At 37.6% G+C, this 18,652-nt stretch overlaps 1 protein-coding gene across 5 annotated transcripts in view; it reads right to left on the bottom strand.

Moving 5' to 3' along the window:
• The window catches only part of LOC132398153 (ecto-NOX disulfide-thiol exchanger 2-like), a 295,748-nt gene that overhangs the window by 43,836 nt on the left and 233,260 nt on the right, over positions 1-18,652 (bottom strand). For 3 of the 5 annotated variants that reach the window (XM_059977202.1, XM_059977201.1, XM_059977200.1), the window contains 3 exons: positions 10,996-11,102; positions 10,136-10,174; positions 9,089-9,203 (listed from right to left, as the gene is read on the bottom strand). In XM_059977202.1, the coding sequence (XP_059833185.1) occupies positions 9,089-9,203; positions 10,136-10,174; positions 10,996-11,102 (261 nt within the window). The remainder of the gene's footprint in view (positions 1-9,088; positions 9,204-10,135; positions 10,175-10,995; positions 11,103-18,652) is intronic. The other 2 variants (XM_059977204.1, XM_059977203.1) reach the window with 1 other exon arrangement.

Raw genomic sequence — 18,652 nt, 5'->3', positions numbered from 1 at the left:
ATTTTGCCAGTTCTCCTTCCCCATTCCCCACCTGTTTTTCTGATGCCTTCTCCCTTCATTTCTAGTCCTGAAGAATGGTCTTGACCTGAAACGTTAACTGTTTACTTATTTCCATACATGCTGCCTGACCTGAGTCACTCCACTGTTTTGTGTTTGTATATCTGATTTTATACACAGCTGAGTAGTACATTACATATTTGCTACCCTTCAATTAATCTACACATACAATGGATGTCCTCCATCAAATATTATTTACTTATTTTAAAGCTAGTTTGCAGTATTTTGTATAATAAATTAATTTAACTCATTACTTCAATATTTAATGGTTAATTCTGGGACTGGGTAGCATGTTAGTACATATCCTTTAAAAATAACATTGGTATACTTTGTAGCAAGATGCCTTGTAGGAAAGAAAGTAGGAAGTAAAATGACAGAAAGGAGTAGTCCAGACAACTTTCTTGAAACCTGTCAAATATTGCTCAATGGTTAATTCAGTGCCAAAAAGGTTAGCATAACATTTTGTTAAACCTACGTATGAAGACAGGAATATAAAGGTTGAGCATTGTTGAAATAATGTTCTAAGTTGCATCTATTTCAATGTAAGAGTATTGTAAGGCAAATGAGCTTAGAGCAGGCATGGGCAAACTATGGCCCGCGGGCCATATGCGGCCCGTTAAGCTTTTTAATCCGGCCCGCAGAACTTGATGAAATTATATTAATAAACCTTGTTAACGTTTTTTCCCTGCAATTCTGGCATTTTCCCAATAGATGACGCACTCTATATACATTGACCTTTGTTGAGGTGCAGCGTTTTACTCCACATTTGTGCTTTACTCTTTGTTCGGCGCGACCTATTTGTGTGAACAGGCGTTCAGCGTCATGAACATCAACAAAGCCAGCCACAGATCCAAGTTAACTGACCGACACCTCAGATCCATCCCGCGAATCGCCACAACAAAACTAAATCCAGACTTTGATGCGCTGGCTAAAAAGGGAGACCAACAACACTGTTCCCACTGAAATTAAAAATAAGGTTCTTCGTTGTGTTATGTAAAAAATGCATTTGAAAATATTTTTTTTCAATAAGCCTTACATGTTACATGTCATTTCTGTTAAGTGATGGACATGACTAGTGCACAGGTGCACGTACGTTCTCAAAATAAAAAATGCGCTCCAGATCAAATAACGCGCTCTGCATACTGGCGCGCTGTCACTGTTCTGTCTTTGTGCTGGTCGTTGTTGAGTTTTGGCACGGGCGACAATTGAATAAGAAGGAGCAGGACAAGTAGACCTGCATCTCCTACCGTCTTTGAAATAAAGACAGTCAGGAGGAGAGTGATGATGATAATATCTTGAAGGATAACAGAATTTTCAGTGCTTTAAAATAATAACTGTTACTATTAAAAAAGCTGTATTTTATTCATTTAATTTTCAGTATTTTAAAAGTCATTTCAATAAATAGCTAAATACCATGGGACTTCAAAGACAGATATTTTGTTGTAACGCATTTGTTCATTTTCAATTGAAATTAAAGCACATGTTTTCTACATATCCCATGATATTTTATTTTCTCTTATGAGGTGTATTACCAAAACACTCCGTCCATCTGCTCCTGGTCCGGCCCCCCTGTCAAATTTTAGAACCCTTTGTGGCCCACCCCTGGCTTAGAGCATCGATCAGCATGTAGAAACAAGACATCATAGCCTTTAATGAGACTTGGCGGCAAGAGGGACGGGAGTGACAGCTCAGTGCTCTGGGGTTCTGTTGTGTTAGACATCATAGAGCGGGAGGGATTAAAGGGGGAGATGTTGCATTTCTAGTTGGGGAAAGTGTCACACCAGTGCTTAGACAGAATACACTGCAGGTCTTGTCTACTGAGGATAAATGAATGGAACTGAGGAATAAGAATGGAAGGACCACATGAGATTAATAAGCTACCCAATAGTCAAGAAATTTGTAGAGAGATAACAGGAAGTTGCAAGAAAATAATATTGTGATAGTAGGTGATTTTAACTTTCCATCTATTGACTGGGACTCCCTACAATAAAAGGGCTGGATGGGATAGAATATGTCAAATTTGTCAGGAGAGTTCCCTTAATCAATATGTAGAGGTCCCAAGTAGAGAGTGCAATATTGGATTTACTATTAGAAAAAAAGACTGGGCAGGTGACAGAAGTGTCTGTAGAGGTTAGTAATTATAACTTGGATTATAATTTTGGATCTACTGATCATAATTTCATTAGTTTCAAGATAATTATGGAGAAGGATAATACTGGTCCTTGAGTTGAGATTCTAAATTGGCATCAGAAAGGATTTGGCAAGTGTATATTGTTTTTTTCTGGCAAAGGCATGCTCGGTAAGTGGTAAGCCTTCAAAAGTGAAATTTTGAGAACAATGCTTTTGTGTGTTTCTGTCAGAATAAAGGACAAGGCTGACAGGTTTAGGGGAACCTTGGTTTTTGAGCAATACTGAGGGCCTCTGGTTAAGAAAGTGGTGCATTGCAAATCTGCACAGCAAGATTTGAGGGACGAGGAGTATAAAAAATACATGAGAATACTTAAGAGAAAAATCAGGAAGGCTAAAAGAAGGCATGAGGTTGTCTAGCAGACAAGGCATAGGAGAATCCCAAGGGTTTCTATAGATACATTGAGTAAAAGGACAGTAAGGGACAAAATCAGTGCTCTTGAAGATCAGTGTGATTATTTATGTACGGAGCCAAAAAAAGACAGGGGAGATCTTAAATATATGTACTTGGGAGACAGACACAGAGTCCACAGAGCTAAGGTAAAACAGCAATGAGATCATGGACCATATACGGAATGTAGAGGAAGAGGTGCTTGCTGTACTGAGGCAAATTAGGGTATACAAGCCCCCAGGGCCTGACAAAGAGTTCTCTTGGTCCTTGTGTGGGAGGCTCGTGCGGAAATTGCAACGGCCTTAGCAGAGGTACTTAAAGCATCCTAAGCCATGGATGAGGTGCCAGAGGATAACTAATATTGTCCCATTATTTAAGAAAGGCTCTCAAAATAAGATGGGAAATTATAGGCCAGTCAGCCTGACGTCAATAGTAAATAAGTTATTGGAAAGTATTCGCAGGTACCGGATATACTGTGCAAATTCTTGACCAGACAGAGCCTGATTAGTGATGTTCAGCATGGCTTGTGCATGGTAGGTCGCATCTAGCCAATCATACAGTCTTTGTCAAGGAAATTACCAAGAAAGTTGATGAAGGCAAGGCAGTACATGGGCTTTAGTAAATCCTTTGACAAGGTTCCGCATGTGAGGTTAGTTAAGAAGGTTCAGTCACTTAGCCTTCAAGATGAGGCAGTAAATTGGATTAGATGCTGCTGAAGGGTCTTGGCCCAAAATGTCAACTGTACTCTTTTCCACAAATGCTGCCTGACCTGCTGAGTTCCTCCAGCACTTTGTGTGTTGCTTGAGTTTTCAACATCTGCAGATTTCCTTTTGTTTGAAATTGGATTAGATATTGGCTTTGTGGGAGAAGCCAGAGAGTGGACATACAGCTGTCTCTCTGACGGGAAGCCTGTGGCTGGTGGAGTGCCACAGGATCTGTGTTGGTTCCGTCGTTATTTGCCATCTATATGAACGTTCTAGATGATAATGTGGCTAACCGGATCAGCTAATGTGCAGATGACACCAAGATTGGGGGTGCAGTGAACAGCAAGGAAGCCTATCAAAGTTTGCAGCGGGATCTAGACCAGCTGGGAAAATAGACTGAAAAAAATGGCAGATGAAATTTCATGTACACAGGTGTGAGGTGTTGTACTTTGTGAGGACAAACCAGGGTAGGAGATACAGAGTGAATGGTCAGGAACTGAGCAGTGTAGTAGAACAAAGGGAATACAGATCCATAACTCCTTGAAAGTGGTGACAGTTAGACTGAGTCGTAAACAGACCTTTTGGCACACTGGCCTTCATAAATTGAAGTTCTGAGTACAAGAGCGATATTCTGCTGAAGGGAGTGTAGGAGAAGAAGGGGAGATTTGATCGAGGTATACAAAATTATGAGGGGTATAGATAGAGAAAATGCAATCAGGCTTTTTCCACTGAGGTTGGGTAAGACTAGAACTAGAGGTCATAGTTTAAGGGGGAAAAGAAAAATATTTCAGAGGAACAAGAGGGGCAACTTCTTTACTCAGAGGATGGTAAGAATGTGCAACAAGCCGCCAGCAGAACTGGTGGATGCAGCTTGGATTTAAATAGTCAAGAGAAGTTTTTATAAGTACATGGATGGGAAGGGTATGGTGCGGGTACAGGTCAATGGGATTAGTCAGCACTGACTAGATGGGCCAAAGGGCCCTCCTTCTGTGCTGTCGTGCTCGGTGGCTTTATGACAACGTCACTGTCACTGCCACTGTTTCTAATGGCTTCTGTTTCTTTGTGCAGTTGTGTTCTTAATCCGCTAGAACATTTCAAAAAAGTATTCAAGGAATTTTTTTTTCTTCAGACTTCAGTAAATGGAATAGATGTTTCTTTATATAAAAAAGCTATGTGTGATGTAGGTCATTTATTAAAGAAAAAACAAAGCTAAGCAAGTCAGCAAAAGGTTGAACAATGATCAAAGGAAAAACAGCTAATACAGCAAACTAAATTAAAACAAGATACACTGAACATAACTTGATTAGACAAGATAATAGCTATTGCATACTTAAACAATAATCTTCTTATTCATGTGTTTTGTGCAACAAGAGTTAAGAACTGGCTGGAGATCAGACACAGGTTCACATTAGAAAGCTGAGTGCTAGTAGTTCTTATTAGGTGTACTCAATTTAAAAAAATAATTTCTAGCTTTCAAGTTAAATTTAATATTATTTTATTTTAAGTCATTAAAATATTAAATCATTCATGTAAAATGTGTCTGATCATGAGACATCTATAAACAGTTCAAATGACACTGAGACCTCGAGATCAACTGCCTGAGGCTGAGTCACAATTAAAATGCACACTACTTACCCATACATATTTTCCAGTGTCACACTGTTTTAACAGAACTTTAAAAGTATTCACCCAGGATTGTTCATTATCTGCTATCCCTCTAATATACAGCAATAAAATAACAAGCAGAACAGACAAAGAAGAATTGGTGGATGTTGTGTACTTGGATTTTCAGAAAGCCTTTGACAAGGTGCCACTCATGAGGCTGCTTAACAAATAAACAGCCCATGGTATTACAGGAAAGATTGTAGCATGGATAGAGCATTGGCTGATTGGCAGGAGGCACACAGTGGGAATAAAGGGAACCTTTACTGGTTGGTTGCCAGTGACTAGTGGTGTTCCACAGGGGTCTTGTTGGGACTGCATCTTTTTACGTTATATGCCAATGATATGGATGATGGAATTGATGGCTTTGTGATCAAGTCTGTGGACAATATGAAGATAGGTGGAGGGGCAGGAAGTTCTGAGGATGTTGAGAGGCTACAGAAGGGCTCAGACAGATAAGGAGAATAGGAAAAGAAATGGGAGATGTAATAACGTATCAATAAGTGTATGGTCATGCTCTTTGGTAGAAGAAATAAAAGTGTAGCCTATTTTCTAAATGTAGAGAAAATTAAAAAATCTTAGGTGCAACGGGATTTGGGAGTAGGATCCTGCAAATCGTGCAGGATTTGCTGAAGGTTCAGTTGCAGGTTGAGTCGGTGGTGAGGAAGGCAAATATGAAATTAGCATTCATTTTGAGAGGACTGAAAATATAAAGCAAGGATGTAATGCTGAAGCTTTATAAAGCATGAGCGAGGTCTCACTTGGTGTACTGTGAGCAGTTTTCAGCCTGTCATCTAAGTAAGAATGTGCTGAAATTGGAGAGGGTTCAAAGGAGGTTCACGAAAATGATTATGGATTGAAAGGCTTGTCTTATGAGGAGTGTTTGATGGTTCTGGGCCTCTACTCACTGGAATTCAGAAGAATGAAGGGTGACCGTATTGAAAAAATTGAATGTTGAAAGGCCTCGATAGAGTAGATATGGAGAGGATGTTTCCAATGGTGGGGGAGTCTAAGACCAAAGGACACAGCCTCAGAATAAACGGAACAGACTCAAGGGGCCAAATGACCTAATTCTCTCCTATATCTTATGGTCTTATGAAGTACAATCTGAGCTTATGGATGTAATTAACCACAAATGTAGCTGAGAACACTGATAATGCACTTCAGACATAACCATGTAAAGTAATACAGATGGTGAAATCATATCTGAGACTTCCAAGGCTTGCAGTGAACAATTCCACTTTCGGATGCAAGTTTCCACATATTTTATGTTATAGCCTCTAGTTTCCTTTTATTCCTGCAAAACTCTTACTATTATCACCAGGTGAAGTGCCTATTATAGCTGACTTTCCAATGCTGTGATAGCACTCCAGAGAGCAAAAGTCAAACAGCTGCCTTTGGTTAAAGACAGAACTGAAACAAAATTGCATTGTTGAGAAGTCAATGGTTCTAATGCTGCCAATAACTCACTTTCAATATCAAAAGTTGTCATTTTATGCACAAATATATGTGCATTCCAGTGGTTTGGCATGCACAACCTTCACTGATGACAGTTAATGAACTGGCAGAAGCTTCCTAGTACTTCTGAATGACATTCAGAATCAACAATCTTGGTCTCACCATCATTAGACATCAAAGATCTTGCTTCCTGAATACTTTTGGGTGCACCTTATGGATTTTGGGTTGCTGATCATGAAATTCACCATGACCTTTTCCTATCACACCATTTTTGGGAAATTGCCTGCATTTATTATTTAAATTCATAATTCATGTCAATTAAAATGTTGCCCACAATGTAAGCTGAAAAGTTTTCCATCTTGTCCAGAGAGGCCTGAGCATGCTTAGGTACGGCAGGTGCTGCATGGCAGGACAGGTTTTAGAAAGGCTATAAAAGCATCACTCACACATTGTTCTATGCATTGTGTTTGCATGTGTACTGGTTTGTGATCATGTTGATACACATGCTCTACGTGCATAGCATATTACATGCATTCATTACAATAAAGTAACTATTTTCAGGAGTATTTGTGATAGCAAAAAGTCTCACCAATGTTGCAACAGCTACGATACTCTGTTATATTTGGGGCAAGTATATGCTTAAATCTCAAAAGATGGAGCATGACTCCTCTTATTAAGAAAACCTATGAGTTCTAATTTGGGTTCTAAAATTGGCGACCAAGACAAAGCCTGGGATCCTTACATTTATTGCAGAGCAGGCACTGTTGATCTTAGAGCCTGGCCCAGAGGTACTCGAAAGTCCGCATAATGATAGTCTTTCAGTACCAAAGTCACCAAACACATGGAGTCTAGAGGAGGCAGACAAAGATGCCATGGCACATGAGCCAGGAATGAAAAACTACACTGATACTGATACAGATACTGAACCCTTTATGTCAAGTGAGCCTCATCTGATAACTCAATCTGAGTTAAATGATCTGGTCAGAGACTTGGATTTGTCAAAGGCAAAAGCAGAATTACTGGTTTCAAGACCGTGAGTAAGTAATCTGCTGTCACCAGGCACATGGGTATTCTCCATGTGCTTTGGTTGGTTCCCATGTCACAGAGGTATGATATCTTATGCATGTTGATATGAAAACTGGCTACTTTAAATTCCCCTGGTGTGCAAGTGAGTGGTGCAACTTAGAAAGAGTTGGTGGAAATGTGGGAAGAATAAAATGCAATTACTGTTGGATTTGAGTAAATGCATGCTTGATGTTTGCATGAGCTTTATGGGTCGAAGAACCAGTGCCCTGATTAAAGACTTTATGACAAAACCTTCATGTAATGAATGCAACTCTGATTTCATCCCTTAGCTAATTTTATATCCATGCTGCTCCTTTTCACTTTCACTCAAATGCACAAATAAAATTCTTGAATCATCTAAGCATCTGTGCCTCCCTCTTTAGCTAAGTTTTGAATCACTCATCTTAATATCCCAGCAGTGCTGACTTGGAAGAAAGCTGCCAAAGATCTAGTGACACAAAAGACTATAAAAGCTGTAATCTGGAGTGGGAAAAAATACTGCTGGAGAAACTCAGCAGGTCAGGCAGCATCTGTGGAGGCAGAAGGTTAGTTAAATTTCAGGTCAAGATATTATAATAGGACATGGTATGCTGATGTAGAGTTTTAACTCAAAACGTCGACTATTCCTCCGTCTCCGTAGTAGGAGCAACCAAGATCACAGTTTGCTTATTACAACTAACACCTGGTAATTTTTATGGATGAGCTTCACCTGCATCAGTATCCGTTTCAATCAGAGTACAGTTTCAAGTGGACCATAAGATATCAGATCAGTTAAAGAAACCACTGGTATTCAGAAATGATGCTATAAGGCTAAGAAGGCAATTATACTGAAGAGACTCAGAATTAAAATGAGAAGTGAAATAGCATAATTTTCTGAACTCATTTTGCAGAGCACAGATTAGAATGCAATTAAAGAAACTGCTGAGGTATCATAAGTTGCAAAAATGAAATCCTAAAATTACTATGATTTTTAAATATTTATGTGATGGAGAGACATACAATTTTTAAAAAGGTGATCAGGTTATTAAATACTTAAATGCGCTAATTCATGGTGCAAAAAGCTCAAATATAGCACAAGCTACAGTGTGCAACAGTTTCACAGCATTTTATAGTTTCACTCATCGCTACCCAGAGTTCTCATCTGTTAGCTGAATTACTGAAGGTTATTTTGGGACAGATTGTAAGGTCATTTAATCTTTAGTGAATCATCATCAGCAACTTCTAGGCTTCCATATTTGATTTTACATGTCTGTACCTCAGTAGTTGCTGCCATATTTCTTCCATTAGAATAGTAAGCACTCATAGCTTTGAAATTACTTCATTCCAAAAATTTAAACCAAATATTTTCATCTTTGGCAAGGTATTAACTTACTAGTTACACTCCTGTGAAATGCTTTGGGCATATGACTATCTTAAAGTTACAATATAAATGCAATGTATTCTGATTGTTCAATGTGACACTTTCTCTTCAAGATCTTAACTGGCATATGACCCTTTACCCAAATAATTGCTGAGTTCTAAACGAAACTGAAAAAAAAAAATTGGTTATTGCAGGACTTCATACCTGATTCATCAGTAATTTTGTTTGCTTGCATTTCTTCCGTATCGTCGTCAGACATCTCCATTTCTTCTTCACGACGAATACTCATAAGCTCATCATTATGGATGTTACGAATTTCCTGTAGAATTGGAGAAAAGCTACTGATTGATTTCAAAAGGAACATTACATAAGTAGAACTGGCTGTTATTCCAATGCCAGTTATTTGCCATCCACTTTTCACATGTAAGCTTAAATTTCAGAGGCTTCCATAAGCAGCAAGGGATCAATCTTCCAAATATTTGCTATTTGAAAAAAAAACAAATTGTGTTTGAAACCTGAAAATTGCAGGACACAATTTGTGAATACGTAAGCAAAATAACTGAATGATTTCAGAAGATGACATGTGACACAAATCTCTATGTCTATAAATGCCTGTAATTTTAAAAGGAAAAATATGTAAAAGTTTAAAATAGAGTAATAATGAAACAGGTAGGCAAGAATAGTTTAGGTCATATTGAAGGGGTTAATGAAACAGAAATCCCATATTATTTGTAGTCAAGGTAAGATTGGTAAAATTCAATCTTCCTGAAAACCAGTTATACGATTCTTACAATCTACCACATAATGAATTGCTTGTTTGTTCTTTAGAAAAGTGAACAGAACAAAGTATTAGGAAATTAATCCCTTTCCTTACTTCTGAATGTTCCTCTTTATTAGCCCTGAGCAGTATATAATCACCTTTGCTTTGTCTTCTTATTAGCTTTAAGTCTAATTGTAAATAGTCAGCAGTCCTTCAGCATTTGGGCTCGACTCCACATGGGCTTACCGCACATTCCTTTGGTCTAAAAATTCAATTTACCCTATTTCTTCCAAGGGAAACACTTCAAACATGGCGGATGTAAATGTTATTGAAAATCTACTTACCTTTGGAGGCCAGGTCATTATAGAGGAACACAAGGTGAAAGCCCAACAATTGAATGGAATGAGACACACCTTACTTACTAAGGTCAATTTACCCACCATAAATTCTACCCTTGAACTCTTTTAGAAATTTGTTCAATTTGTACTCACCAATTTTCTGCAGAGGTGGGAGGGATGACTGGAACAGTGCTAATTAAGGATTAAATATTTTTACAGATGTGGTACTTCTACATTTGGGCTAACAATGACAAATAAGAGGCAGCTATTATTTATTTCTTAAAGGAAAATATTACAAAGAATACCTATGAACATAAACTGTTTCGTCTCCCACTATGCAATTGTGGATGGTCCATTATCTTCAAACCAAAATGTATTAACTTACCTTAGTGGGAAAAACCCTCATGAATAAAGTGGTAGAAATTTATTCTTGATGATTGCAGTAAATGCATAATATCAACTTTATCAGGCATTGTGTACATTATGCATCTAATGCAATACTGCATGTTCAGCACAAGCAACCAAGGAGAATTCTTCAACCTACTGTATTATTAATTCCACGTGACTGAATGGAAAACAAAATAATTTACTTTTGAAATTATATTTAATAATATTTTTAATGTCACTCCAATTTACAATGCAAGAAAAAATGGTAGCACAGTATGTTAGCAGAGTGACTTACAGTTGTAAAATGGATTTGAATAAAATATATTCTATTAAGTCAAAACTTCTTTCTTTGAAGTAAAAAGTTATATTAGTTTTAGTATAATTTCTAATGTCTCTGAGACAGGTGCGTAAATGAGCAAACTTGGAAGGGCTTAATGATAGCAAATTGGCCAGAAAGGTATCCAATTCCCCAGCAATAATATGCCTAGGGTGGCTAAAATATTTTTACTGATTGTTCCCATCCCACCCACAGATAAACCAGATTATGTTCTGTTTGCAAAAATTAAGACACTCTCTTGAAGTTGTATATGCACACTGAAAAATGATAGAATTAGAAAATTACTAACCTCTGCTTGTTTTCGCCACATATGCAGATTCTTGCGTTGAGCTTTTGAGAAATGGTCCCACGCCTTTTGCTTGGAGGCAGAGTGGAAAACGGAGACAATCTGCTCAACTTTGGTGAACAAAGGAGTCAAACAACCCAGTTTATGGTCCCACCAGGCATTAAGTGAGGAGTAGAGAAGTAAAAGAGGAAGGGAGTCAGCAGGCAAGCAGGCTATCATGATCAGTGCACTTCTGTGATCAGTGTTAAGTGACCCCAACAAATACTTACTTTGTAGAACTTTGTAGGTGAGTACGTACCCTCTTCAGGTTCAATGCCCACTGTTTTTACAATTTTATATCCCTAAACATTAAGAATCAAATTTACACTGTTCTACTAAGCTCTTTAAAATAGAACGACATGAACTGGAATCATTTCTCATAATCATGACCTGAATTTCACTACAATGTTGTAACTTCAGTTGAACAAAAGCAGCTGGACTTTTATCAATTATTAATTCTCTACATTGCCAGCAAAATCTACTTACATCTAATAACTTACATTAAATGATACTTTATACAGAACCCATAAAGCAGTGAAGAAAAATAAAATCTATCCTACTACCATAGAAAATAAAAAAAAGATAATCATACATGGGGAGGAGTTTAGAAAACTAAAGTGACTTTTGAAAGTCAAAACTGCTTCACTCTTATGCACCAATAATACACTGGAGAAGAGGGTAAAGCCAATAGGATGGTTTAAGACTATAGGAAGTGCTGAGGACACGAAGGTTCCATAAAGAAGTGTGAGATCCATTTGGAAACACCTGGATTTAATTTACAGGCAAATACTTTGTTTTAAATGTAACTATATAAATCTATGTATTCTATATTCTCAGATCATGCATAACAATAGGGCTGGGAAGAAAAGCTGCTTCCGAAGTTGCATTCAAGAATAACTTGAGGTAACATGGCTCTAAATTATCCTCTTCTACCAGAATACATACTGTTTTATTATGCACTGAGATCCAGTGATAATTGAAAATCCACTAGGATAGAAATAGTAAAGTTTGGAAAATGGAAGGTAATTCTTTGTTAATTTATTGAAAATTTACTGCCAACATATATTTTGACCTCATGATCATTCCTCTTCCTAAAAACATTGAAGAATTGAGATTAATTTTGATATAATTGCAAAACAAATAAAGAGGGAAGATGGATCAAAGAATAGCACTTCGAATGATAGGTGAAGAAACAAACGATGTGGAATATAGTCCATAAAGGGATACTATGTACAAATCTGGTCACCATATTAAGCAGCCACTTGATATACTTAAAGTGGAAGTTGATAAGTACTTAATTAGTAAAGTCATCAAACGTTACAGGAAGAAGGCAGGAGAAAGTGCTTGAGAGAGAAAATTAATCAGCCATGATCAAACTGCAGAGCAGGTTTGATGGGCCAAATAGCTTAATTCTGCTTCTATCTTGTGATTTACTCCAGAGAAGAGAAAGTTGGTGAGAAATTAGTCAATATGCAATATATAATAAAGATCTGAACCTGATAAAGAGATCTGGGATTCCAATTATTGTTTGGGGGCACAGTTTTAACTTAGATGCTGGGATACCTCCTAGGATGACACACATACAGAAGCTGTGTCAGAGAGAAAGGCTGAAGACGTGAAGGTGAAAAACACATCAAGGAACAACTGGATGAATATTTCAGGAAGTGAGCATCAAATAGAGTATTTGATTTCAGTTAAAATATCTAAAGGTATAAAGTGAAAATCTTACTGGTGATTGCACATTGTTTAATTCTACCAGTAGTGCCTTATTTAAAGCAGCATTTGATGTCTTGTCTGCAACACCCAGATAAAAATCAAAGTTGGCTGATAAGCAATATGCAATGTTCATTCTATATATGTACTCTGGATCATCCATATCCTTTTGATATTCAATGATACAACCTATGCCATTATATCAAATTCTGCACCTTTGCACTGAGTGCAAGAGAGGACTGAATGTAGTACTTAACAGCAAGTGGCTCACTTTGCAACTCCATAAAGCTTTTTATTACAATCCATTAGGCACATGACAGCCATGATAGAATGCTCTCTACTTGGCTGGATGAGTGCAACGACAATAACACCCAAATAGAATGATAACATTTAGGGCATCCAATGCAGTTAACTTAAATATTCATTCTTTCTACCATCAGTATTCTACCACGCAATCAGTGGCATCAGTAAGTTGTATTGCAATAACACACTGAGGTGACCACTTTTGTTGTCCAGATCAAGATCCCACATCTTGCAAATTTAACAGCATTAAACACGTTCAGTATAGCTAAAGAGAACTTTCAGCTACTTAGTAAGGTGAATACAGTTTTCATTAAATAACTATGCCAGATAGTATCCAAAACCAGAAATTGTTAAAAATTGCATTTACTGTCAAATTTCATTATTTTTATGAGCAGAATTTACACTGCATTATTCCCATCTTTTCTTACATATTGAATACTTTACCATGGGTAAGTTTAAAGCAGTATTCTGCAGATTTGCACTCTCAAAAATATGGAAGATATGATAACGGGTATTCTCGAATAAGGTGTGATGCATACAATGGTGGAACCTAAAACTGCTTCAGTGGGCAGGAGAAAATCGGTTGGAAGAGTGGGAATGGTGGACTACAGGAATGGGAGGAGATTTCATTATAACTGGTACAAACTTCCCTAATGATAGAATTACATGTTAAATATGTGCAATTAACTTTAACTTTTAATAAGCTCACCTTAATTTTTTTAAATGAAGTGGAATTGCAGAAGCTAAAAGATAGGGGAAACTATTTAGAATGTAGATCATTGTTTATCACCCATTCAACAGACTAAAACAGAAGATTATTTGAAACTATTATTCTCAACAAAAAGTGTTCTCTTCTCTGTTTAAAAAACATCAGTGTAACATTTGGGTCTATGGTACATTATAAATGCCATAGAGGTGATCTGTACTGTGCATTGTGTCTAAAGCAATGGAAGATATGGAGATGCACTTTTCTGGAAGAAGTTAATCATATTTGTGACAGTAATTCTGTAACTTTTTAATTTACTCCATCAGTGATGTATTATTTAATTTTATTTTTAGCTTTGAAAACTTTAAGAACAGCATCTGGAACCCACTGACAGATTTAGAAAGTCTTTTTAACCTGCCACTGTACTCAGAACCCAATCTTGGTATTTCCCAACATTTCCCTGGAGAAATAACATAGACCAGATAGCAGGTCTGAAGTTTCACTGATCTTAATGGGCATGGAGGCATAGGGGAAGATGAGATACTTTCCTTATTAAGTTACCCTGCCTCAGCTAGAAACAACTTAAAAGTATTAAATATAAAACAAATTTTTTATTTGGCAATGGTGAGCAAGGCTTTGTAAGCAAAATTGGAGCACTTCAGTGTACCGTTGGAATCCACTATGGTTGTATAGACCAACTCACGGCATTCTACATGTGGCTAGTGAGACTGACTAGTCAAAAGAAATTTTTAAATTATGTGAAAAGGTAGCCAACATAATCACTTACAACAGACCACAGCAAACATAAAAACTGGAAGTTTAGACATCATCTAGGTGTCAAAGAAAGGTGAAGGTGACTGAAGTGCCACATATTAAAAGTCAGAAGAATGATGTGGAATGGAAGATATAAAAAATGCAGGAAGCAAACTTCAAAAATTAAACACACTGAATCTCCAAGAAAATAAGATTGATGTCATTCTTCCCCATTCACACCTCTACAAATACAGAATAATTCCACATCCCATCTCTAGTTTTGTAGACCTTGGGTTACAGCACGTGATAAACATTCATGTTACTTTTAAATTTTATACTGATTTGTCTTTTTGTGACCCTTTCAAGTAACGAGCACTGGATACCTATAAGACTATGCATCTTTAAAAATAGTTAATCATGCCTCTCGTTCCTAATTAATAACTTACACTTACGTTGCCAAGTTACTGTCTTTTTAGCTGAGGAATAGATCCTAGTTTTTTTTAGCCCTCAGTTTTACACATTTTGAATTGACTACAAAAGGAAACAGCCAGACATAATTAAAATTCTCCAGCCCTAGTAACATTCTTATAAATCAGACCAGGATTGGAAAGGGAGGGAGCAAGCAAGCAGCTGGCAGAGAAATCGGGGGTAAAAAGCTAGCAGCATTTTTAAAGTTATTTTTGATTGTGTGGCAACTCAGCCAATAAAGGAAAGGCAGGGTTAAATGGCGTGGAGTGGGGAGTTGAGGCTTTGGTCATGAGGCACAGGTAAATGGTGGTAGGAACATTTAAGATCTCTATTTTTCTTTTGTTATGTGACATATGACTTAGCCTGCACAAAGTGGCAGGCAAGGCTCCTCCTGCAAGATGTGGGAAGTCAGGAAACTCATAGTCTCCCTTGTGACTACATCTGTGGGAAGTACACCAGCAGCAGGTCCTGTCAGACTAGGTCAGGAAATTGGAGGCACAGATGAATGTACTCAGGATCATATGGAGGCAATTTATAGGGTGACCACTAGGAGAAGTGGGGGGGAGGGTGTGGGGTAGTCAGACTCCCCTGACTAGATTCCCCTGTGGCCATGTCAAGTTCTGTTCATTTGGGCTACATAAGTATTTAGTACGCATGTGGATTCTCCTTGTTATGCGTGTACGCGTGGGAGAAGGGGAAATTGTGGAATGTAAAGGTGGCAGCTCTCAGGGAGACATTGGAAGTAAAGTTGTTAAAACAAAAAAAGCATGTTTTGGCATTAACTGTAGAAGCAGAGGAGGGTTACCAGTTATAGGTACCTGCTGACATTTGACGAGAGCAAGCATTACGAAAGCTGGAAAAATGAAATTGGAATACGGAACTGGAGAAGACAAAGCAAACCTTGGCTGTTGCGTTGTTGCTTTCAGGAAGAGCAAGAGAGACCATGATGAGAATTTCGTTGGAAGACTTGAACAAAGATGACAGTATGAGTATGCTGATAAATACACTTGACTGTTTTCTTTGAAGGAGGAAAAGGATCGGATTCATGAGGCATATTCAGACTTTGACAAAATTTCCAGAGACAATTCTAAAACTATGGCTGATTATATTATTGATTTTGAACAAAAGTGCAGCCTCATGCATAAATACAAAATGGAACTTCCTGATGCTGTATTAACTGTTAAATTGTTGGATACTATGTGTCTAGACATAGAGACCTAGCGTTAACTGCATGCACAGAACTTTCATATGCTTCTAATTTTCTCCAAGCTAAGACATAGCATCACTTGAGAGAACCATTGTGACAAAGTAGGAGCTGATATATCCTTCCATTTCAACAAGATGGCCCTCCCAGCTATCAATGTAACAAACGCATTAACATGTTGGTCAGACGCAGAAATACCATGGATATTTTGAGGAATTATTCCAAACAGCACAGTCAAATTTATTAGGTTGCAAGTTGATTCTGAGTGCTTTAGAAATTGTTGAAAAGACTGACTTCTTGAATTCCAAACCTGTTTTAATATAGAACATGACCAGAACATATGTGTCAGTGTAGCTATCTCAGTTTTACACCTATCACAATACTTGTCAACATTGGGAAATATTTTAGAAAGTCTCTCCTTCGTCAAATGGTAATGATGTACAATTTTAAATTGAATCAGTGAATGACTAGCACAGATTGAAGAAGAGTTAACCAGCTTCAGAATCCTCGTCCAATCCTCCCATATAAAAGTCAAATTGAGTTCCTTCTCCCAATCCTGCTTAATCTTAAGTAAAGGACGCTTATCAACCTTTATTTGATTTTGAAAAGAGATGGGGCTCATTTGCTCGTTATTATCATTTCAGTTAACTGATAGATTTCCTCCACGATCTAAGTGCAAACTTTTTTTGATACATCTTTCTTTCTTGTTGGCGGTTTGATGTTTATTTTTAGAAGCTTTCTGTATGACAATGGCTCCAGGGTTGTACAATGACAATGGCTCCCAATGGATTTCTTTTTTTTCTCTCACTTTCCTTGCTTCGGTTTTTTTTTTAAATTCACAAAAATTTTCAATTTTTAAGATAATTTTTTTGAGACATTATAAGTGTTGTTACTTCGATGTACCTGTGTTATTTTTGAATAATAATAAGAAGATTTGAAAAGAAAGAAAAAACTTTCATATGCATCTATGAAATCAGCACTGAAGAGGGTTTTGGGAGAAAAGGCTGCTAAGACGATGGTTGGAATTAGTTTGAGTCAGAAAACCGCATACTTCTCTGAACAGAAACAAGAGTTTTGCAAGCGTAGATCACAGAGGGACCAGTTAAGGGTACCATTACCTGGCACAAATCCAACAAACAAGTACGGTAGGAGATCAAAAGGTGCAGTATGTCGAAGTATTTACCACTGGGCATGAAACTTTCTGCACAAAACCGAACAAGTCAAGCTAACTGAAGAAAATAACAAACCTCAAAATGGAAAAGAATGGCATAATCACATTGTGAAAGAATCACTTACTATTGCAGAGTCATTTGAGGCAGAGATTTTGATAATAGAATCTTTAGAATCTGCTGTTATTGATACAGCGTGCGCACACACACAGTGAGTGGTGAAAAATGGCTTGAAAGTGAACTAAACCAGAATGAAGTGCAGAAACTGGTGAACACAGATACACTTAGGAACAAAGTATTCAAATTTGGAGATGAAAAAATTGTACATTCCACCAAAAGAGTGAAAATTCTCACAATAATAGGGCAGACAAAGTGCTACATTGAAAGGGAGGTGGTACCAGTAAACATTCTATTACTCTTGAGTAACAGATAGACATACTTTATTGATCCTGAGGGAAAATGGGTTTCGTTACAGCCGCTCCAACTAAGCATAATGTAGAAATATAGCAATATAAAACCACAAATAATTAAATAATAATAAGTTAATCATGCCAAGTGGATAATCTTTCCTAAAGAAAGCAGGAGCCGTACTGGATATGGAGAATGACCAAACAGCAACGTTTCAACAGCCCGTGTCTGTTGAACTCACCAGCTCTGGATATCACTGTGTGAACCATCCTAGATAAGGCATTACTGAGAATCATTATGAGAATGAAGTATTGTTACACAAAACATGACCGTAGGTGAGAAATGCAAATTGTTGCTCAAACTTCACAAGCAGTTTGGGCAGTCAGGAAACAAATATGGAGATTATTATTCCATTCTAAAGCAGATATTTGACAGCTGTGAGACATGCCAAAAGTTAGGAAAGCCCAAGTTCAAGCCTGTGGTTGGTCTGCCACTAGCATCTGAATACAATGAAACAGTAGCTGTAGACCTACATGAACTGGAGCAAGGAAATAATGTTGAAAACAGGTGGATAGATGTCATGAGTGGATCCAGTTGTTTTTTTTTTACTGGCAAGATTCAGGACATCATGTGTTTGGAGTACTTGCATGTTAGGTAGATGACTTCATACATGGAGGCTCACAAAACTTTGCCCCAACACTTATCCCTCAGTTTTAAAGTCAGTTTTTCAGGTTGGATGGGAGGAAGATGGCAGATTCTGCTATGAAGCATCCTTGCTGTTGGCGGAATATACAACTGCACCAAGAAAGCTGCATCAGGAACCTTCAGCCAATCCGCATAAAATCCTCATGTGCCACGCAACGGGATGCACCCCTCAGTGAAGCTGAAGCTGAGCAA

Source organism: Hypanus sabinus, chromosome 8 (assembly GCF_030144855.1).
Source record: "Hypanus sabinus isolate sHypSab1 chromosome 8, sHypSab1.hap1, whole genome shotgun sequence".
NCBI lineage: Eukaryota > Metazoa > Chordata > Chondrichthyes > Myliobatiformes > Dasyatidae > Hypanus > Hypanus sabinus.
The sequence above is the reverse complement of the archived record's forward strand: the minus strand, read 5'-3'. Positions and strand labels throughout refer to the sequence as shown.